A 24,393-nucleotide genomic window follows, 5' to 3' on the forward strand; every position below is an offset into this window, starting at 1 on the left:
GATAATTGCGGATTATGACTCTCGATGACAGCCAAGCATTCTTCATAAATTATTGAGCTGCTATCTCGGATTACTCAATGTCTGACACCATGTTACTGACATTTTAGTAGTTCACTGGTATTTAAAACTCACAGCTCAAACATAATTTGACAAACTGGTCTGAAGGCTTCTCAAGATATAGCAACTATGGAGCACAATATGAAAAAAACATGTACAGAAAACATTGTGACCGTCCAGTTCAAGACTGAAATCGCTCTGATTGGTCAAATGTATAACGGTGTACTCGGATTTCCCTGTATTGCACGACCTGCCATAAACTTGACACTCGCCACATTCCTACAGTGTCGTTGGCTGTTAAGAGCAGCAGGAGGTACAAGGAGCATCAGACACACAGTCCAACTTCCACTTTAAACTGGTGAACTGATGCCAAGTGTGTCATCACTCGGTATCTCAGTATCAGGAGGCCGAGTGTACTCAACAAATTTCCTTCCTCCTCTACTCCTTTTTACAGGCTTGATCATTAGATAAACTAAGGGTTGGGTTATGCTCGAAAAGAACTAGTTCGTATTGTGTTGTGATGTTTCACCATGTTGGAAATCAGTGTTTATATGGTAAATGGACTTTTATATATCGCTTTTCTTGTCTTGCATTCACCCATTCACACACACATTCATACACTGATGGGCAGTCTGGCATGCAAGATGCCAACCTGCCCATCAGGCTCTAATCTATATACTCATTCACACACTGACGGCACAGCCTTCTGGAGTAATTTGGGCTTCAGTATCTTGCCCAACGGGACTGGATCGAACCGGCGATCTCTCGATTAGCGGACGACACGCTCTACCTCCTCAGCCCTGATCCAAACAGCCACACTTGAAGGCAGAGTGGAAAGCCAGCTGTCATAAAGTCCTGACACACCAAGCCGACGGTCGGTCGTCGGACAGTTTGGGGCCGTCGGTGAGCGTCTGTCGGCTCTAGACTGCCCGTGTCTGAGGCTTTTTGGCCGTATCAGCATGGTGAATCAGCGGTGGCGTCTGTCAGTGAGAGAAATCCCTCTGATTGGGCCATTCTGCATGATTACTTTTACTTACTTTTTAAATGACTTGTAACAGAGTATCTTTACACTATTGTTACTTTTACTCAAGTAAAATATCTACTGTGTACACGCTTTTACATCAGTGATGCTCAGAACTTCAGTTTATAACAGTTATGTCTCTAGTATTGCACTTTTGGTATTATATTGTTTCATTTTAATTACTATTTATTGTCATCATTATTAGTAATGAAAAACTGTAGTAGTAGTGGTAATGGTGGTGGTGAATAAATTTTTATTTAGATAATTGAGGTTTCAGAAGTGGACCAGATGTTTACTCTCTCTTAGATAATCTAACAGGTGATTGGACTTTTAAAACATGTTTTGCCTTTTACTTTTTTATTAAACCTGTATTTATTGCATGGTTTGGACACTCAGGTCAGTCAATTTGACTCTTCTGCCTTTAGACCTGGAACTATATGGCTTCTCTGTGCTGATATGGACAATTTCAGATAATTGATTGAAGCAATTAGTCTTTTCATAACCTAATTTCCTAATCTCTTATAACCTAATTTGCTAATCTGTGACAGACGACTATCCATTCAACCCAATCACATGGTCCTTATATACACATTACTCCTTACTTTTTCAGAAATTAAAACACCTTTAAAGCAGCACTTAACTGAAAGCTTCAGCAATGAAGTCATTTGGATTTGCAGCTGATCTGATAGAAACATAATAAAACACCGACCCACCAGTCTGAAGCCACTTTGTTTCACTGTGAGAGCAGCTGAGATAACACAGAGTGGACTGCAGTGTTTTTGTCATATTTTTGTCAAACAACAACAAGCTATCATGTTGTAAAACAACGACGAGGTGGAGTCGTCGTAAAGAAAAGGATCAGAAATGACATGCAGTAAACCTTTGCTCTGTGTGCCACCGCCCCAATATGCTTGGACCATAACTGTAATGTATATATGACGGAGGAAGTACATTTATTTTACTTAAAGGTCCCATATTATGCAAATTTTCAGGTTCATACTTGTATTTTGTGTTTTTACTAGAACATGTTTACATGCTGTAATGTTAAAAAAACAACGTTATGTTCCTCATACTGTCAGCCTGAATATGCCTGTATTCACCCTCTGTCTTAAATGCTCCGTTTTAGTGCATTTTGACAGAATTGCGACGGAATTGCGTTGCTAGGCTACAGCTTGGGTCCATGTGTACTTCCTGTCAGTTGATGACATTCACATACACTGCAACCAGGAATAAACTGGGACACATTTAGCATGTTTATGTTTAAAACTGCGTAAAGGGTCTAAATATTGTATATTTGTGACATCACAAATGGATAGAAATCCTGACAGCTTGTTTCAAATGCAGAATTTCAGAATACAGGCTGTGTGTATTTCCCTGTGGATTGAGCATTTCGATACTTTCACAGTATCTATATAGGACTTAAGCCTGCTTTATAATAAAAAAACATGAAAATCTCACTTTTTATAATATGTCCCCTTTAAGTACAAATTTGAGGTACTTGTACTTTACTTAAATTTCATGTCACTTCCACTACAATTCAGAGAGAAATGTTGTACTTTTGACTTCACTACATTTGTGTGACTGCTGTAGTTATTTTATCAAGATTTTTCCAGCAAAAAATATGATGAGAATAATGATAATTATTGTTATATATTAACCTAAGCAACAACATTGTAGTTAAAAGAAGCAATATTTCACAGGACCCGTTATTTCCCAGTAATCTCCTGGAAAGATATAAATATTTTTGTACAAATTAAAGGAAAAGTATGGCTAAAGTTCTGAGAGAGTTATTTGTGTTGAATTAGTTGTGCTTAGCTTATAAAGAGTTCGTGATTTGCATAGATTTCCATGAAGGAACGACTAAAATCATGACTGAGGCTGTGGCAAAATGCAGCCTGTGACGAGCTGCCATGCAATGTCTATGTAAAGCTGCGAGTGAAAAGCGAGCTGAAGTCGTTTGTTTCTGCGGCAAACTAAAGTTTTGAAAAGTTTAACTTTTAGAGGCGAAGGGCGGCCGGAGAGGACCTGCAGCCAATCAGGAAACAGATCATGTGACTCCTGTGACACGTTGACCTATTGTTACAAATCATTTCTTCCCGCCTGAAACACATGAACGCGCCTCCCGGCTGCAGAAAAATGTAATTAATTAATTAAATTATATAGTTCTTTCAGATTAATTTACAGCTACACATCAGCAGGAATTATGGGAAATTATGGGAGCTGCAAATTAAACATCTCGGTATAATGCAATTTACACATTTTTGCATCAATAGTAAAAATCTAACAGTATAGTAGGTCATTTTTTTCATCTATTGAGTACTTTTGATGAAGTGTTTTTTTATTAATATTTCAATGCAGGACTTTTACTTTTAATGTAGTATTTTTAAAGTGTGGTATTGCTACTTTTACTTAAGTAAAGTACCACTGAACACAGCCAGAGACTGTAAATCTGAAGCAGAAAGAAGTAGGATGAAAAGATGAACAGGAAGGAGGAAACAGTGTTTACGGTCAAAACATATTTAATGATTCAAAGAAGGGAGGTGTGCAGCCTCATATATGAGCTAATTGCGTAAAAAAAAATTGACATGTGGGAGGTAATTCAGAGAACCAACGATGATAAGGGATCCTCTGGGCCACTCTGCAAAAAAGTGTGTGTGTATTTGTGTGTGTATGTGTGTGTGTTTGTGAGGGCTGGACTTTGTTCTCAACTATTCCCAGCATTTGAGTTTATCACAGACACAATCATTTTCAGCAGAGAGAGTTGCGTCTGACTTCTGAGATTCTGTGCAGCTGCTGTATTAATCCTGAAATAAACCTTGAAGTTAACTGTTTTTATTTTTTTAAAGGGTCTGTGGAGGTTTTTTTTTTGTTTGTTTTTGAGAGGCAGCCATGATCAGCCGTAACTTCAAGAATGTGTTGGTGGTCTCTGTGGGGTTTCTGTCTCTGTTCACAGCTTACGGAGGCCTGCAGAGTTTACAGGTAAGTGGAAGAGTTTATTATTTATTATATAGAGAGGAGTTATGATGTATTGTTAGTTAGTAACATGGGGACTTTAAGGGATTCATTCATGGGTTGAGTTATGAAGGGAAGGGATGTCACGAGAACCAATACTTCAGGGACCAAGTCAATGCCAAAACTACTCGTTTTCTACAGAACCGACGGTACCGTACGATGACACACACACACAACAGCACCACACAGCAGCAATATCCAGAGATGCAGAGATCCTCTATGTTCTAGAAGAGGATTCACTCGTGTGGGGAAAACAAAAACTGATCTGAACTGAACAAACTAATCAGAGATCTTTTATTGATTTGTTCGAGAAGAGGATTCACTTGTGAGGGGAAATAACTGAACTGAACTGAACAAACTAATCAGAGATCTTTTATTGATTTGTTCGAGAAGAGGATTCACTTGTGAGGGGAAATAACTGAACTGAACTGAACAAACAAATCTTTTGTTGCTTATTGCTAAACATCTGAAAAGGAGTGTTTTTTTCTTTTATTGAACTCTGGACTCTTTATTTCCTGTGAATGTTCTTGGGACTTGCATTTGATTATCTTGCACTTAACTCCCCAGATCCACTTTGTTTGAACCAATCCAACAGAATCCAATAAAGTTTCAGGAGAAAACCGATGAAGAACTAACGTTATGTTACTGAGCACCAGTTGGATCCAGTTACTCTGCTGTTAAAATGACGTTACATTTGGTGAAGAGCGCATATGGGCTGTTTAGGACTTGAGATCTGAGTTGGGACTTGAGTGCACAGACTTGAAACTTACTTGTGACTTGCAAAACAATGACTTGGTCCCACCTCTGGTAGCCTATACCCAGTGAAATGTCACCATGTCAGTGAATTAAACCACTGCTTGCAATCTGAGGATATATATAGACACTTGTACACATTACATGGGATTTATTGTTTTTTTCAATATCGTATTTGGTATAGAGAATCGTGGAAATTCACTGTTATTGGTATTGACTACTAGATTTCCGGTATCGTGACATCCCTAATGAAGGGTCAACTAGTTAAGGGGATTTGAAAAAAAGACCAAGAGCCTTTTTTTTTTTTAAATACACCCTTAAAATGAGAAATAATGGGTTTTGGAAGTTCCTATCTCCATTTAATTTCATTATATCAGAACATTTATTAGTTTTATCCCGTAAAATAAGATGAATTCTTCATTAAAATGCCTTAAAAAAGTAGAGTTAGTATCAAGGCATTTATTCATGGTGGGACATCTTGTTAAGGGAATTTCCTAAAATAGCTTTTGTGCACCATTTACAGCGTTAGCTACATGTTATTCATGCGTAGACTAATTTGCGTATCGACAATAAACTTGTTAAATGTACTTGTTCATTCCATTAACTGACATTTGACCGATTAACATTAAATCATACTTAATTTCATAATTATAGAAAAGCATAACAGCTTTTTAATGTACACTTAAAATGCAAAATAATGTGTGTTTTGTAATAGCTTTAATGTTAATTTCCCTTTTTGCCTATAATTTCATTATATTAGAACATTTGTTTTAACCCTTAAATGCCGGGTATTTTTAATTAAATTAAGATTTAAAGTACAAGTAATAAAAAAAAACAATAATACAAAAAAATAATAATGCATTTTGTGCATGATTTACAGAGTTATTAATTGTTGTTAAATTGCTGTAAGAGTTGTTAATGTGAAAAGTCTATAACGTGATCTTTTTCCATCTTTGTTTAAAATGACTACTAGTTCCAGTTACGTTAGCATTATGCACAATCTGCATTTGTATTTGTTCATATATTTATTGTTAATTTGTATTTTATATTATCAATAGTAATCATTATTCTTGCACTGAATTTACCATTGAATTACTTTTTATTCCCCTTACATTTACCTCCATTAGCACATACTCATATTATAGTAACAGCTCTCTGTAGTAGTTCTGGTGTCTGGACTATCACTTCACTGCTGTGTTTTTTGTTTTTATTCTTTATTCCTGTGTGTATCTGTATTTTTTAAGTGTCGTATAATACTGGGTCCCTAAATCTTCCTCGGGATGAGTAAAGTATCTGTCTATTTAGCTCGTTAAAATGTCTTTAATCCGTTACTTTACATAACTTTTTACTATCCTACCATCATGAACTGAACTAACCTTCCCTTCACTAACATTGGTCCTCATGCAAGAAGCAGTCGTAGGAACAAGACAAAAGTCAAAGAGGTTCAGGATAAGAAAAAGAAACTGTTGTTGCATGAGGTCTGTTGTCCCCTAATGAAGACTCCCGTCCTTGTATGTGTGTGTGTGTGCAGAGCAGTCTGAATGCAGAGCAGGGGATGGGCGTGACGTCTCTGAGCGTCATCTACGCCTCCATCATCGTCTCCTCCATGTTCCTGCCTCCCATCATGATCAAAAATCTGGGCTGTAAATGGACCATCGTTGCGGGCATGGCCTGCTACGTCTCCTACTCCTTTGGAAACCTCTACCCTGGATGGTAATCAATCAGTCAATCAATGAGATCTTCACGCTGTTAGATTAGTTATTGCTCATTATTTTATTATGTTTCTGCTTTCTTAATAAGTTTCCCGTTCGTAGGCTATACTATCCTTTCAAAGACAGTTTGTAAATTGTAATCTGAAAAGTAACTAAAGCTGTCAGACAAATGTAGCGGAGTAAAAAGTACAGTACTTGCCTCTGAGATGTAGTGGAATAGACGTATAAAGTTGCATAAACTGAAGCAAATATGAAGCCTAGTAGTGTTTCGTTAGGTCATTGACAATCTAATGACCATGTTTGAAAGTTGGTTCACCCAAAAAAAAAAAAAAACATGCAGTATTTTCTCTCACCACAAATTGAACTCCCAAATTGAGTCTTTACACACCGACAAAAAAGTATGCCGAGATGATTTCTGAATGTAGTCCAGCTAGCTTAAATATAACTTGGTGTGATACGTAGTCTCACACTCCTGAACTCAGCTGCATCCCACCAGTGTAAAACCCTTTGTAGAGGATGTTTCAATTAGATACTAAATGACGTGTGTTGACTGTCAAAGTATTTCAGAAAGCCTGTTAAACAGTATTTAAAACAAGCTTTGAAAAGAAGATTATCAAAACTGCCCATCACAAACCTGCTCCTATCACTGATACTACCAATTTAGTGAGCGTTGATTTGGTGATTTGTAGGTCAAAAAGACTAAAATCTTGTCTGAATTGGGTTGAAAAGTACAGTTTTAGGGTCTAATTTACATTACAAGTTACAGTTTTACATGTAACGATTGCTATAACAGCATTTCAATTACTATATTTTGTTCTGCTATAACAGTAACGTATTAACGCCATAAAAAATGTCCATTTTTCATAACATAGACATTGTTTCACAGGTGTAAATATAGACAGTGCAGGCAGTGTAAATTAACAGTGGTGTGATCAGGACCAGCACATGCACTTTTGCCGCTCAAGGCTAAAACCAATTATGCCGCCCCTGTATTTGCAACGTACAATACCACCAACAACACACAAAGACCAGTATGGCAGCGTGCACTGGGGCCCAATAAAGCAAAAAACAGCAACAACACATAATTGCCAAAATTACATATTACATAAAATTACAAATTACATATACATAACGCAAATTGCAACGCTAGTGTGCTCGTGTCAACAATATTATTATTATGCAAGTGCAGCATGATCGACACATTCCTCAGCAAGTCATGTGCTGACAGAACGTGTAACCTAGATAGCCTGTAGTTACTCTTATTGGTTACTTTGCAATTTAGCTCATGAATAATTGGCCCACATTATGCTGACCTTTATTCTTTATAAACTATAAAACCTAAATAAACTGTAAAAAAACTATTCAATTAAATGAATATTGTTTTATTTTCTTTGGTATTTTTGTCATATACAGATACAGATATGCAATGATAATTGCTGGGTAATATGTATGTTGACGTTGTCCAATATCAAGTCTCTATTTGATCATGTGACAAGACGATACGATGATATGTGTGTGTTTATACTTCATAAGGCCCCGTCATAATAGTGTGCACCAGGGCCCATCGTAACTACCTAACGCCCCTGCATCGTTATGACTGCAAATCATCAGTGTTGCAACTAATGATTATTTTTCATAATCAAATAATCTAATTATCATTTCGCTTTATAATGAATCAATTTAAAACAAGAGAAAATTATGCAAAATGTTCATCACAATTCATCCCAAAGCCCACGGCAACATCTAAAAAAAAAATTGCCTGCTAACAGCATCTCAAACCCTAAAGACATTTCAATCAGGAGAGACTCGTATGAATTGAATGATGATTTATTACAAAGTGCACGAATTATGAATAGTAACAGTCTTTGGCGATTTAGACCCGATGTGACATGATAAGGGGGAAGTGATGCCGTAGTAGGATTTAGGATTATTCCCCCAGGTCTAGACACTGGTGATGGTGGTAGTGGAGATTGATGCGGATCCGATGAATGAAGTGGAACAGGATTGCTCCGATTGGATGAATCTGGAGGTGATGGGGTGGTGGAGGGTCGCATCGGTTTGTGCTGATACTGACACTGAAAACAGCATAGAGGAGAATGGTTTTTAAACTTTTGACAGCAACAATGTGATTGGTTCAGGGAGATATGGCAAGCTCTGATTGATCACTGAAAAGAGAATGAATGAGAATGAATGAGGTTGCACCCCTAGTCTTCCTGACTGAATTTACGCATAAGCTTCATTCAGTTGAAGTTTGTATAATATCCTCACATCTGAGGAGATGAAAATAGCAAATCTTTCCCATTTTTTCACGATAAATGACCAAAATGATTCAAAACTGTTCATGAGTACCTGAAAATTAACAAATCGTTTCTACAACTACTGTTCCGCTGCTGCCGCTGCTACAAATGCTGCAACAGCAACTTCTTATATTACCATTACTACTAGAACTACTGCAAAATCAGTCTGCTGTTCCTTTTATTCTGGTGTTAATAAATGCATTCATTCCTTTTGCTCCCTCACACAGGTACACCCTCATGCCCACCTCAGTGATCCTTGGTTTGGGTGGCTCCCCCCTGTGGTCGGCTAAGTGCACCTACCTGACCATCTCCGGGAACGTGCAGGCTGCCAGGGATGGCAAGAAAGGATCTGATGTCATCAACCAGTACTTTGGCATCTTCTTTTTCATCTTCCAGTCGTCCGCCGTGTGGGGAAACCTCATGTCGTCGCTCATCTTTGGACAAGACACCGACATAGGTAGGAAGTCCGCTGGAACTGAATCACATAGAGGAGATGTTAGTGATGAATGCGAGAAAATAAACAAACACTTTAATACCAACAATAAGTTATGTAGAGCTGCAACTACTAGCTTCTTAAATGTGAATATTTTGTGGTTTCTTTACTCCTTTATGACAGTAAACTGAATATGGTTACAGTTTCACTGCAACTACATAGCAGGTGTCCATTATCAGGAATTAGTGGACACCCTGCAACCAATCAGAATCGAGTATTCACCCAGACCATGGTATAACCTTGAGTACAGTACTTGAGTAAATGTACTTGCATCCTGTGTGTACCTGATAACTGCTACACAAACCCATCAGTGGGCAAGGTCTAACTGCTGGCTTACAGGGTTTTTATTATGGGTTCAATTGAAAAGAGAATAAGAGAGGGTGTGTGCGGTATATCATATTTTATTGGTGTTAATGCTCTCCTTAGCTTATCAGTGACGGGCACTGGTTGAGGGACATTTCTTGGAAGAGGAAGACGACTCTGCTTTTTATTAAATTTTTATTTCCGTACTGGTATGGAGCACGATGTTTAGATGGAAATGCGTTTGTTTTATTATCTTAAATGATGACAGTATATGGAGGTAGGAAATGTTCAAAACAGGCCTTTGACTCCGCAGTTTCTACATGAGATGTCTTATGTATTATCAGTGTTTTCTCTTTAAAATGTGCCTCTTGGAACAAAGAAACACATCCGACAACAACGTTTACAATACAATGTTCATTGAATTAGATACTTGATGGGAATCTATACAAAATGATCACTTGAAATATTCATATTTTCATTTTTAAGTATATTAAAGTTTTGTTTACCACCATATTATATGGATGCTCATAATGCTCTTTTCCTAAAAGAGCATTAGATAAGAGCATTTTTTTCCCAGAAACAAAAAGCATTTCCACCATTAATATAAACAACAGTTCCTTTCTTTCTTTATGTTATTGGTAAAGAGTATATATTTAAGTGAAATGCCTTATTTGTTTTTATTCCGACAGCTTACATCCCAGATGAGCAGCTGAAGTCTTGTGGAGCGGCTGAGTGCAACCTCGATATGAGCATCAACGGCACGACCATCAGACCTGCTCAGACACTGGTGTGGACACTCGTCGGATGTTACATTGGTAACGCAAGCGTTTACTTTGGCATCATAATAAAAGACTGAACGAGGGTGTTCTTCCATAACAGTGTAGGGTTTCCTATAAAGTCCCCTAAATATACAGGCAGCAACAAAGAGGGTTTTATTTTAATTGTTTGATTACTTTTCATCCATTCAATTTATAATTTATGCATAAAAATGGCTACAATTTGGTTAGTTTAGGGCCGCTATAGTGGCCCTCTCATCCCTCTACCGTTGATTTGCTAATAAAGGCATATAATGTAAAAAAAAAAAAAAAAGACTTAAAAGGTAGTCAAAAACAAAACAAACAAAAATAAACATTGGAAAGATAACTAGGGAAATACCATCAGAGATATTTTGGGAAATACACTTACGGTATTTGCTTTCTTTCTGAGAAAAGAAAAACTATAAATATAGATAAGATGGTTCCTGGTTTCACATCCTCTTCTAACTCGCTACCTCATGCTGTTTTATAAAACTGGCTGAATATTTTTGCACGTTTACATTTTTTTTTAGATAGGCTCTGTTCCCATTTTTTTATTATTTAAAACATTATTTTTGGGGCATTTCTTTCCTGCATTCGCTGGTCTTATAGCCGAGATACCAACAGGGGACAAAGGGAGAGGGGTTTTCATCCATTTTAATGGACAGAGAGAAAGATAAATTCCTATATATTTTTAGTTTTATTAAAAAACTAAAATATTGATCCCTAAACATATTGTTTGTACATTAGCTTTTACAGTGAAGCCAGTGGTAAAATTCTAATTATTAAAATTCATTAAAGGGACTATTTGTAACTTTCAGAAATGCTTGTTAATAGCAACACCTGTGGCCGTTAAGTCAACGAAAGTCAGCGTCGGGCTCGCGCTTGCTCGCTCTAAATAGACATGAACGAGCATCGCTCAAAACAGTGAGGCGACACACATGTCAGCTAAAACCACAATATCACTCTATATTTCACCTGCTTGGCAGTAATGTTAGCTGACCAGACGAAGGTCTTTCCATGAATCAGTGCTGAACCTAGTGTTGGCTTTTCCTGCTTCAGTGCAGCCTGAGGCAGCGGGGCTCCGCAGCGAGTAACGTTATCGCCTCCGCCCGCAGCCGGAGGAAACAGGGGAGACACCGGCACCCGGTCGGTAACGAGACGACAACGTTTCTCGCTGTGGAGCTCCGTCACTTCACAAGACACGGGAAACCTCTGTTGGTCTGGAGGAGCTGCAGCATTTATTTCTGCCCAAACGTCCACTGTACATTCACTAGATATTCTCAGAGCTAAACTAACTCTTCTGCAGTGTGGAGTTAGCGCTCGTTCACGTCTAGAGGTGGAGCGAGTACGCAAGAACACGCAGTGCGTCTGAGTGAAGGCAAGCAGGCAGAGGAGAAGTGGATCCTGCCACACGCGAGTGCGCATATGCGAGCGCGCATGTGTCCCGACACGGTACATTTATACGCTTAAAAAGTCACAAACAGTCCCTGTAAAGGTGCTAAATTTGAAATTCAGAGGCTCTCAACATGGTGACAGCAGCTGTACCAGCTAACAGTGCAAACAACGGCAACAGTGCTGACAGAGCTAACGATATCTACCTGAGGGGGAACCGGAGGGCGGGTGGGTGTTACGCTTCCACAACGATGACATGGATCGGGGCGGCGCTATCGGCTATATGGCCAGTGGGGCACATTCACATGCACTAACAAGCACTAAAAGGCACGCACTGGCCGGCCTGGCTACGTAAACAAAGCACAGACAAGCTTTGATTAGAACACACACACAGAGTGAGAGTGACTTCATTCTCTGCACATTACAAGTAGTCGTTTGATGCTATATTAATGCAGTCGGTGTCGTCTGCCCTGTTGTTGTGTGGCAGGTGTGGGTGTGCTTGCCATGCTCATCGTGGCGGTGTTTCTGGACAACATTGACCGGGAGCAGTCCACTCAGTTTCGTGGGAACCCGGAGCCGTTCTGGCACACCTTCCTGGCCACGTTCAGACTGCTGAAGGACTGGAGGCTGGTGACCCTCATCCCTCTCACCATGTACAGCGGCTTCGAACAGAGCTTCCTCTCTGGGGAATACACCAAGGTGAGGAGGTTGACTCCACGCGTGGATTAGTAACTATGTTGTCTCATATTTTAACTTTTCATTGTCAAGGAAAGCACCTACATTACCTACAATGCAACTCGACCACTGACAGTGTGGTCAGAGATTGGTGTGCTAATGTAGCCTTGATAAGGAGCGGGATATAGAGGTCTGGTAAACTCACTACTTACCAACTCCACACCCACAGATTCTTTATTTTTACTTTCAAACTTGCAGTCTTCCACCCCAAACAACGTCGACTCAAGTGACATCACTTGAGGCATATGCAGTCATACTCCCTAAAGATCTGTATACAGACTAAGTTCCCCTTTAAATAAGCTACCAAAGAGTCATGCTATTATCTGAATTACGCCAACTTTCTTGCCTCTGATAGGCTCATATTAAGTAAGACCTGCCCACTTCAAGTTTGGCAACCAATCAAAAAGGAGAGATGGTAACCTGTGACCGAGACATCATGAATGGATGGCAGGCAACAAATGTACACAGATAACTGTGAAAGCAAAGAAATAGGAGCTGTTGACATATTTTAGGATATTGTACTAAAATATGAGTGTCTGCAGCTCATGAAATGGTCAGTTTTTATAGATTTCTTGGCCATGAAGCTCTGTTAGTCTTCGATTGTTAACCACTAGGGAGCAGAAGAACTCCCTAACAGGTGTTTGTGTCCAATATTTAGTCTCCTTTTGGCCAACTAAAATATCTGGAACCACTTTTTCTAAAATGTACTAACTGTATATATGTGAGATTTGATTTAAACATGTGACATATTAGATATATAAATAACTAGCTTTGTAAATCCATGTTGTGTTTCCTTGCAGAACTATGTGACGTGTGCTTTGGGGATCCATTTCGTCGGCTATGTGATGATGTGCTTTGGAGCCGCTAATTCTCTTTGCTCCTTCCTCTTTGGGAGACTCGCTCGGTACACCGGGAGAGCCGCACTCTTCTTCTTGGGTAAAATCTCTTTTATATCTATATACAATTTTGCCTAATGAAGCATTCACTATGTCGAATGTTGCGAATGTTAATTTTGCGCATATATGACGATGCCACCATAATATCTGAATAAAAGTTTATTTTTTTATGCAATCAGAACAGTAGGCTCTGCATTCGCATTTATCACAGTCCCTTTAACATCCAACATCATAGCACTCATTTTTTGTGCAATCTGAGACACTGTCTGCCACGCATGTAAACTATTAATTAAAAATCAATACAATGTTTTGTGAGAATCGATAATAGGAGTGGAAAAAAAAAATTGATCCACCTATGTATCGTGATTTTTTTTTACGATTTTGAAATATTTTTAATGCCAGAATCGATATATTTGCTTCATTTGAGTCTATGCGGCGGTAGAAGGAAGTTACTGCTTTTATTGTTGTAGTCTGAGTAACGCAACGTCAAATCCGTTCCGTATCCGTCAACCAAAACAAACCGCAGTGAGCTGAAAAACATGACTAAAGGTGCATGCTAACTCTGTCATGGACAGGAAACGTTATCATATTGCGGTAACGTGCAGTCAAGCCAGCCGTCACTCTCATCTCCGTGGTCAAATCGGCCGACACTACTACTGTAGAGCACCCCTAGTACTTTATGAAAAACCTGATGTGAGTGAACTTCTGACGTATGTCTGTCCATTTTCAGCTGCACTGGCCAACTTTGCCTGTATCATAGCTCTCTTGTACTGGAGGCCTCATCCTGACGACCTGCCTGTCTTCTTTGTGTTTCCTGCTCTGTGGGGTTTGTCGGACGCTATCTGGCAAACTCAGACCAACGGTAAGAAACTCCCATGAGTCTTGAAATGTAACTGTGTATGTTCATTCTCCCCAGAGGTTCAACCCTTTTCATTTGAGTCACTCAAAAAGCTTCCCCTCTAGCCTCACACCTTGTAAAGGAAAATCGAAAATCTTCTTCTGCTTTCTGTCCCGCAGCTCTTTACGGCGTCCTCTTCCCGCGGGACAAAGAGGCAGCATTTGCCAACTACCGTATGTGGGAGTCACTCGGTTTCGTTATCGCCTTCGCCTACAGCACCTTCATATGCGTGGAGTATAAACTGTACATCCTGATGGCCGTTCTGGTGCTGACCGTCATCACTTACCCCATAGTGGAGTACCACGAACACAAGAACCCCACACTGCCCGTTGAGGGGACCTACCTGACTAACAGCAAGGAAGCCATTCAAAAAGACGAACACAAGATCGTTTGCCAGACAGCAATGTAGAGACTGATTTCAAGTGTTGTTTTTTTTTTGTTTTACATCCTCGTCTGGCAATTAAGCTGCTAAATATGTGTCTAATTCTGATGCAAAAATGTTCAAATTACTCTGAATGAACTCATAAATATGTGATGAGAATGATGAAACTTCAATCAGAAACTTGTCCACCAGTGTTGGTCTTTAGTGGAAACAAACAAGGCATTTCACTCTGACAACGCAACGCAATGCAATAATACATATTTGATTCAATGATGAGTTTTTGTACCTTTTTTTTTTGTGAAATATTTTGTATTGTGTGTCATTTATTGTCAGCAATTATCAAACCAACACATTTTACAATTCTAGCCTTGTTTCACATCTTTATAAATATTACTGTAAATTTTAAGAGTTTAAAAATGCAAAATAAATATATTAATATTTTAAGCTTTGTGTCAAAATTCTATATACTTCTTTACATGCTTTTGTCAAACATACTGGCGTATTTGTTGAGGCCATGGAAGTTCATTTTTCTGCACATAATTAGTTAATATATTGTAATTTTAGTCGTGTATTGTTTTTCTTCGTAATTTTATATCAGGTCTGAGGAAAATGTTGATATTCCTAACGGCCTCATCTTTTTCCTCTGTCATTATGCCTCCGTGGCTTCTAGACACTGACAGTAACTTTAAAGGGACTGTTTGTAAGAATGTAAGAAAGTGTAAATGTACTACGGAGTATTAGGGCTACATTGAGGGAAAAAACATCTGAGATTTCCAGAATAAAGTCAGAATATTACAAGAAAAAAAGTTGGAATATTATGAGAATAAAGAATTTCAGAATAATATCCAGTATATAATGTTATTGGATTATAATTATTGATGCATTAATGTGTTTATCACTTTAATCCTGAAGCTGCTAAAGGTGGGGCTAAATGTACCTATTTTATAAACTACAGGGTAATTTAATCCATAATAATGTATCATAATTTACTAGTTGATTATATTTTGTATTAATAATCTGAGTCTGCAAAGTAAGCTACCAAATAAATGTAGTAGAGTAAAAAGTGCAATATTTGTCTCTGAATTGTAGTGTAGAAGTATAAAGTAGCATAAAGTCAAGTAAAGTACAAGAACCTCAAAATTGAACTTAAATACAGTTCTTGAGTAAATGTACCTCCACTGCTGCAATTGACCAGAAACATCCACCACATTTTTTGTAATATTTCTCTCAAACTCAGATTTTTCTTCCTATAATGTCTATATTTTTTTTTGTGTGATGTCACCACAGTTAACAGTACGTTTCTAACGCAGCCAATGTGTTTTAGCTCATATAGAGAATTATTATCATTACAGCACTCAAAAATGTGTCACGTTTTCTTACTTGACTTGTTCCGTCTTTCTATATTGTAATTAAATCCTCAGGATTAAGTAATGCCCAAAGTGTTTGAATAAGGATCTGGACTAAGATTTTATGTTTTCCCCTCTGTAACCCAGTCTTTGCATTTAATGGGTGATTCAGTGACTCAAGTAAAGTCCAAAATAAACAACACCATCATCTGCAAACTGTCAACAAAACCTTCTGCAGGGTAATAAAGAACATACAGGGACAACATGCTGCATTTCAAATGGTGCTTTTATTGCAATGTGTTGCATTCCCACATTCATAGATGTTATAGATTTGTTAGTCAAAGCATCATTTCCTCAAGGTTGGCATCCTCACCTTGGAAAAAAAAATAAAAAGCAGAGGGATCAAATGCACGAGGTGTTTGTGTTTTGAGTGTAGTAGAGAAGTGTGTGTTTGTGTTTATGTGTGTGTGTATGTGTGTGTGTAAACTTGAGCAGCCACGATCATATGAATGAACAAACCTCCAAATTTAGACTTCCAATAGATGCAAATAAAAAGAGTTTCTTAATTGTCAAACAAAAAGAGTTTTTTTGTTTGTCTATCAGCCTACAGGGCTCTCACTCCCTGCAGGGACTGGACCCGGCCTGAGACTGATTGTCTACAACATTCCAAAGAAAAGGTAGATTTCTTTATATTCACGTTACACACCTGAACAGAGGGGGTTGGGGGGTATTAAAAGAGACAGAGAGAGAGAAAAAGAGAAAATATAACATGCATAAAATTCTCCCAGATGAACATTGTCACTCATATTGTCTTGTAATAGCTGCTCCGATGCCTCTTTTAAAAACAAACTTTACATGAGTGTAATATACAAAACTGGACAAAAATGAGTAAAATGTATAATATATATTTATATATATATTTATTTATATTAATTTGTACAAGGGAGAAAGTGGAACCTTGGTCATTTTTTTCTCAAATTCTCCAGAGAAAGCATCACCGCCCCCCAAAAACACAACACAAAGTGGTGAGTTAATAACAAGCCTTCTTGTAAAGTCTCTGAACCATATCCAACCTCAGTCCCAATACGGCAGCACTTAACAATACTTTACTGATGCTGTTCACATAGAGGAGAGATTGGATTTGAACACCTGCATTAGGAATGAGTGGGAAATTTAAAAGGACTATGGAGAGTCTCAGCGGTGCACAAATACCAAGTTTGGACCAATGACGAGCGAGAATGCTTCATATTTTTGACTACGCTTCAGAAAAAAAAGACAAAAGCTGATTAAAACTGTATCCTCCTTTCATTCATGGAATATATTTCATGCCTCAAATTTCTTTTTTTTTTTGCTAGGAATTTCCATGACACCAAACATGATTACCTACATCAGCCAAATCAGCATCGGCCCAAAACGATCGTGCACCGGGCATCGGCCCGACCCAATCCTGGACCAAGCATCGGCCCCACCCTATCCTGCACCAGGCATAGGTCCGACCCAATCCTGGAACAGGTATCGGCCCATCGCAATCTTGCACCAGGCATCGGCCCAACACGATCCTGCAAAAGGCATCGGCCCAACCCGATCCTGCACTAGTCATCGGCCCAACCCGATCCTGCACTAGTCATCGGCCCAACCCGATCCTGCACTAGTCATCGGCCCAACCCGATCCTGCACTAGTCATCGGGCCCGATACTGCACTAGTCATCGGCCCGATCCTGCACCAGGCATCGGCCCAACCCGATCCTACACCAGGCATTGGCCCGACCCCATCCTGCACGAGCCATCGGCCCGATCCTACACCAGTCCTGGTATCATCAGCACACCACAACATATTCCACATTAGGTAGCACAGAAGTAGTGACAAGACAAGCAAAACAGAGAAGACAAACAACACAGTTGGTGTGTTGTCATTTTATGTCAGTGCACAATTGTTGCTAGATAGCAGAAGTTAAGTATCACACAACCAGACTTTTACAAATAGAAGCGAGTGTCCACCTTGGTTTAAGGGAAAAACACGTTCAAAGCTGCGTGAAAGTGAATGCCGAGCGGCGACGGCGGCGGCAGCGGCAGCTACAGAGCTAAGTGTTGACGGTTGCTGAAACTGTGTCGTGAGCAGGAATGTTCTGAGAGTTTAAGCTGGAGTTTTTTTTTAACAGTTCGCCAGGTGTCAGCAGACAGCGCAGAGAGGAAGAGGAGGAGAGGGGGCGTCACCTGAAGAAGATTGGCATAGTATTTATACTGAGGATCGGTTGGTGTAGACAGATAAAGACAGAGAGACATTACGAAGAAGGTAGAAGGTGTGTACAATTTTTAGTCGTCGTTTGGATAATGGGTATCCACTACAGTCAAGTTCTTCATGAAGAACCTGAGCTATTCATTAATTATCTTGGTACATTCAGGGGACTTATTCTATCTCCAAATACAATACTCATCTGATTGAGACAGTTTCTGATGGCCTTTTCACTCCAAGTAAATCTGATATAAAGTGCAAAATTAGATTGTATTTGCAAATTCCTGGAATAATTTGATTAATCTATGTGTGTAAAAAAGTCATTTAAAATACAGTAAACTTTTTTTAATATTTTTTATAAAGGTGAAAAAAGGTTTAAAAAAACCCTGGTTAACAAGGTTATTATTGTTAAACAGCAAAGGAGCAATCTTTACTGCAGAAAATATATACACGAGGCACCTTAAGTTTGGTATAAAGTATTCAGTTAATGGAAAAAAAATAAAATATATTTTTTCCAAGAATAAGATTAAAAGCTGAGAGAGGTCATCAGATATCAACTAAACTCACTAGACTAACTGAAGGGGCTTTTTATCGTTTTGTGTGAAGTAACTATAAATACTTTGCCTATGAAATTAATGATTTTGCTCCAGTGTTAATTCTACATACCCAAGTTAGGAAATGCTTGTTTCAGTAAGGTGCATAGCTATTGGTTGCAATGTTTTTTTAACTTCCTGTAAACGAGTGATAGCACTTCAGGCACAAAAAAGACCTCATTGGCAAAAGTGGAGACGCCTCCAAAGTGACTTCAGGCCACTTTAAAAAAGGACAGATCGTGTCTAGAAAGTAACGAGCGAGGAAAGACGAACATGCGAAACACACAGCAGCAGAATGTCGCTGTGTGTCGGATCCAAATTAACGAAAAAAAAGGGCCGCTACATTATGTCTTGTCCAGTGATGATGAGGTTTGCATATGATATCCATCAAACATCTTGAAGCTTTGGTCGTTTACTATTGACAAATGCAAAAAAGGCTACATCAGTCAGACAGTTAGAAAATAAAAAAGCCCACTCATATACAACAACAACCAGGCAATGCTTCTCCATAAAACCAAGGCTCCACTCTCCCAGATCTGCTTAAACTTTTGACAACAGAGAAAATTAAATAATATGGCCTTTTTTTTTTTTTTAAATTAACCCGTACAAAAAGCCAGTCCACACTACTGCTTCTCTCTCAGTAAAATCACATTCAGCAGTCGCTAAACCATTCTCTGGCATAGTTATCTGAAACACCCACAGGTACTGTGCAGGGTCTAAAGAGTTAAAAGAAGAAAAGAATCAAACCAGGACATCTTCCACTTTTCCATCTTAGAGAACACCAGATATACAGTATTAATCACTTACACACATACATACGCACTCACTGATAGTCATATACATACATACATCATCAGAAAAATAAAAAAGTAGAAAATCAAAACATAAAATCAAAACATGACGGAGGCGAGTAGTTTTCTTTTTTTTGTTTGTTTTGTTGTTGTTTTTTTACCACAAACTCGGAGCACTACTTTTTTGTTGATTCTGAACAAATACATATTCACATTTCTCTGTTATATACATTATGTTAACATCTTGAAACCAATGTTATAAAATAACCTTGTACCTGTTAATTGTAGTGAGGAAGGAGGAACTTTTCCATAGAATGGCTGTTCCATAATAATAAAAAAAAGATTACATTGGTTGTATTTGGCATGTTTTGATAAGCTGACAGTTGTTTCTGCAGTTAACAGGCTTGTAGAGGAAACCGTTTCCATAGGAATGCCTATTCCACGCAGAAAAGTGAAAGGAAGAAGGGAGGGAAGGAAGGGAGGGAGGGAGGGTTATCAATACTGTATGTGTGAAATCGTCAGAGCAGATAAACAAGAGGAGGCTGAAACTGGCAGAATCCTTCTAAAAGAAAAATACATTCTTCCACTTTGTGCAGCTTCGGTCTCTTCTGAGTATTTTACATCGGGCAAACCGCGGCGCAGGAGCGTCTGACCGGCGAATTCACACTGTAAGAAACTTAATCAGGAAACTTTCAACATGGATGAGGTTCGGTTACTGAAGAAACTCGTCACCAACTGCAAATTTCTGAGCTTCCTCGTTCCCTGACTGACGGGCTTTATCTTTCTTTATCCAACAGTGCTGCCTTGTAAGTGCAAAACGGACCTAAATCTAAGTGCAGGCAATCAAAAGCCTCACAGTCTCTACAGATTTTTGTTTTGAATAGGGCTTTCAAAGGTATTAACGTCGTAGCAGAAAACCTAAGTCATACTAGCTTTTCGCGATGGAGCTTAAATGACGCTCCAAATTTATGCTAGATTTTGGCGAGGTAAAACTGTCATGGCCATTTTCAAAGGGGTCCCTTTGAAAATGGGTTTTATACAATTTTATTTAAATATCTTTTGGTTTTGGACTTCTGGGACAAACAAAGCAAAGAGTGCGAAGACGTCACTTTGGGCTCTGGGGAAACCGTGATATACTTTTCTTTTTTTCAGACATTTTGCAGACTAAACTATTCATCGATTAGTCCAAAAAAGATTCAACAGATTGATCGTTAATGTAAATCGTTATTTGCAGCCCTAAACCCTTAGAATACATGATTCTCTCTTTGTTTACTTTTAACTTAAGAAGTGCTTGGGAGTTAGCATTGTTGAAAATGATGCAACAAAGCAGACATAAGTGTACATGATTTTTTCTGATCAAACAAGCTGCTCACAGTGTGAAAACATGGTCAAAAGGAAAGATTATCAGACACAACTCCTGTCTGATAAACCAATAATGAGGTAATAAAAAGGTGCCCTACTGATGGTTTCTAATAAATATACACACAGAAAAATAGAAAAAAATAAAAACCCATCTCAGAAAGTCTCGGTAAATCAGAATATGTTTTGAGTTTCCTGCATTTAGGACTTGTTACATTAAGAAAGATGGCGACTGCTCCTGAGCCTCTGTTTGGCTATACACGGTGCGCGGATCTGCACGTAAACACACACAGAGCGTTTCGGCTGAGCACAAAGTGGTTCTCACATCATACAACATCGGAGGAGTCGGTGGGTGGAATGTTGACCTTGCATACTATCCCTCTATATCGGTTGCATACGGTGAAGTATCTCTGTAAAAAAATAAAGACAGTACACAGGAAAGCCCTATTCCACTGAAGTAGCGTTATGTTGTTGACCTAATGTGAGTGATGAGTTAGGTAGTTGCATTTACAGAAGGGGTGATGAATCCTAATATCTGAATGTGAGGTCTGCGCTGTGTGCAAAACAAAAAAACTAAAAACTCTCCACAGATTCCACTACTGTCTCGACACAAGGAAGATTAAAAAAAGAGAAACAAGGATTCACGCAGGAGTAGTTCAATCAGGGAACGTCTGATGTTGTGCTGGAGTAGAGACGTGGCAGATTTGACAGAAGAAAACCGTTGTGGTAGTTACAAATCACTGGGTGTTCCCTAATTTAATTATTCCTGATGTGTGACTTCAGTCCTTATAGCATCCTGCACTTTTGGGCAGAGCGTGTTACGCCTGACTTCCAGATCATATGTGCATTAATTTAGTCGTGTATTTACTCGGCAGGATTTTTTCCTTTTTCTAACTTCCAGGTAACGTGTAAGTAGCACATCATTTTTTGTCAACAGAGGTCTGTTATTGCTGAGAGAGACAGTGTCTGACTGAGCAACAGTAGTCAACAGAAAACTGTGTGTGTGTGTTTAGCCAGTGGAGTGAAGTCTTCATCAGGGAAGGTGGAGGGAGAGGAGGGTTGAATCCCAAAACAAAACAAAACAAAACAAAAGAACACTGATAAAACAGGTTTGCAGGAGAAAATAAAACATTTTTTTGGCGACTCAACCCATCCTGTTTTGATTCAATTTCATGACAGCTTTTTAAAATGAATTATCCATCACATATTTGTTAGGAACTTCTATTACTAAAGCCTCTACTTTAAATGTCATTATATAGGAACAATATCCAAAAAGCGCGTCGTTTTTGTTTGCTGTGACTACGCGGACGAACGTCGATGCGGTTCAGTACCGTTAGCATCACCAGACCGGGTCACGTCATCACAGCAAAGAACACGGTTTAAGGTATTATTATGCTTTTTCTTTTATACAATGGTTACAAACACATGTACTGTCTGAAACGTTTTCTTGAAAGTATTGTACATACATAAGAATAAAAAAAGAGGAGAAAGCAAGAGAAGATGGCTAACTAGCTCCCTGGTTACCACGAGAGAAAGCAAAGCATTTTCCTTCGGAAAGTAGTGTGGCTGAATGGGACGCCGAAGGGAGCGTAGGTTCTAGCTATGTTTTTATAATCAATTGCTTTAAAATTTTCACATTTCAGAAGATGGAATAACTTCCTCCTCCGCTGCAACATTACAATATCATGATGCCAAAAATAATCTCCCGTGAGCTTAGGATTTAGAAATAAAAATAAAGACCTGGATCGAATCACATTATACATAAGTCTTTGCTGTTCTGAGTAATTACTTTTTTTTCTTTTTAAAAAGCAGTTACAAGAGAAGAGTGAGCTCATCCCCAAGTCTTTGTCCTTCTGTACTGTACAATACTACCCGCCTGCATGGTGCGCATGGCAAACAACACTGATAGGCCGAGAGATAGCATGAAAGATACACAGAGAGAGAGAGAGAGAGAGAGTAAGAGAGAGAGAGAGAGAGAGAGAACCCGACAGGGCTCTGTATTCACAGCTGCTGAGGTGAGGGGTAAAATGTGACGGACAGACAGTTAAATAATCATAACAGTCTCTTTTTTATACTTTGAAAAAAATAAAAATAAAACCTCCTCCCGGGGGGAGAAAGACACGTAAGTTCCAAAATGAGCAGCATCCCATCTGTCTCCCATCCATCCAAACATCCATCCATCAATCCATCCTGGCTGTTGTCAAAGCTTGTTCTGATGATCATGAAGATGATGATGATGACGGTGAGAGCAGAAGATATTAAACAAAAACAATTCAACCAAAAAAAAATAATAATAAAACAGAAGACGTTAATAGAATAATATGTAGAAGAAGAAGCAGAGCTTGGGAAAAACTCAAACTTCCACCAGGCACTGTAGCTGATAGAGAGAGACAGTCACAGAACCAGCTGATACTGAGCTTCTATCCCACAATGCCACAGAGGTCTGAAACCTTAACATTCCCACATCGCTGAGAGACAGGTAGAGGAAAACAAAAACAAACAAATAAAAAGCCAGAGGTGTTGCTGTGTGGGATACCCCCACACTTAAAATGATGAGCTCAGCTGTATGCTGCAACTCATGCTCCCAAGATGCACTGCTGCTGCGACGACGGCCTGACAGTAACCGTCCCATCAGAAAAAAATAAAAAGGAGGCCGGCCCTGATTTGACAGTGACGACAACTTGGCAAATCTACAATGATGTCGCAGTTGTTTTCTTGGGTCAGGAAGCAGGAAGTAGGTCACCAAGGAATGAGCAGCAAGACAACACTGCCTTTAATAGGCTGAGGCAGACAGACAGGTTGTCAGACAGATTAGACAGGCAGGTTTAAATACACTGCTGCTCCTTCTGACTTGAGTCTTTTCTTTTAAAGTACCGGGGGCGGTAAAACAACCAGCCCCGAATCCACTCCGCACAGAAGCGGTAAGGCTGCCACCGACCAGCCAAACCGCTCTGATCCTACTCATGTGGTCGTCCAAACATCCATCCATCCATCCAAACAGGTGAGACAGAGACAGCAATGGGTCTGGTGCACCGACCTCCGTGGAGGAGGCGTAGAAGTGAGAAGTAGAGGGAGTATAGGAGAGCTTGAAGGGGGTTGTGGGGTCGTCACTCGGTGAGCAGCTGCTGGAGGAGGCTCTTCTGCTGGGCCTGGTTGTTCTGGGAGACCTGCGGTCCGCTGGGGCCCTTCTGGGACGCCGTAGCTCCGATGGCGCCCTGGTTCAGGTAGGAGTCACTGCCAACTACGTTCACTGTGCACTGGACGTCCGCGAACACCTGAACCTGATGCACCTACAGAGACAGAAGAAGCCACCATAGTGTCAT

The 24,393-nt window shown here is 39.3% G+C and overlaps 2 protein-coding genes across 5 annotated transcripts in view; one reads left to right on the top strand and one right to left on the bottom strand.

The window, feature by feature from the left end:
• Window positions 1-3,799: 3,799 nt before the first annotated feature.
• On the top strand, window positions 3,800-15,192 carry unc93a (unc-93 homolog A). The gene is made up of 8 exons (XM_074614733.1): window positions 3,800-4,057; window positions 6,375-6,556; window positions 9,080-9,309; window positions 10,338-10,463; window positions 12,325-12,536; window positions 13,373-13,508; window positions 14,199-14,330; window positions 14,486-15,192. Exons 1-8 carry the CDS (start codon window positions 3,968-3,970, stop codon window positions 14,773-14,775), a joined length of 1,398 nt encoding a protein of 465 aa, XP_074470834.1. The 5' UTR covers window positions 3,800-3,967; the 3' UTR covers window positions 14,776-15,192.
• A 1,170-nt stretch (window positions 15,193-16,362) lies between these two features.
• ncoa1 (nuclear receptor coactivator 1) overlaps window positions 16,363-24,393 on the bottom strand; it is a 59,868-nt gene continuing 51,837 nt past the window's right edge. For all 4 annotated transcript variants that reach the window (XM_074614721.1, XM_074614718.1, XM_074614719.1 and 1 more), the window contains one exon: window positions 16,363-24,360. In XM_074614721.1, the coding sequence (XP_074470822.1) occupies window positions 24,178-24,360 (183 nt within the window). In that variant the 3' untranslated portion in view covers window positions 16,363-24,177. The remainder of the gene's footprint in view (window positions 24,361-24,393) is intronic.

Source organism: Sebastes fasciatus, chromosome 18 (assembly GCF_043250625.1).
Source record: "Sebastes fasciatus isolate fSebFas1 chromosome 18, fSebFas1.pri, whole genome shotgun sequence".
Classification (NCBI taxonomy): domain Eukaryota; kingdom Metazoa; phylum Chordata; class Actinopteri; order Perciformes; family Sebastidae; genus Sebastes; species Sebastes fasciatus.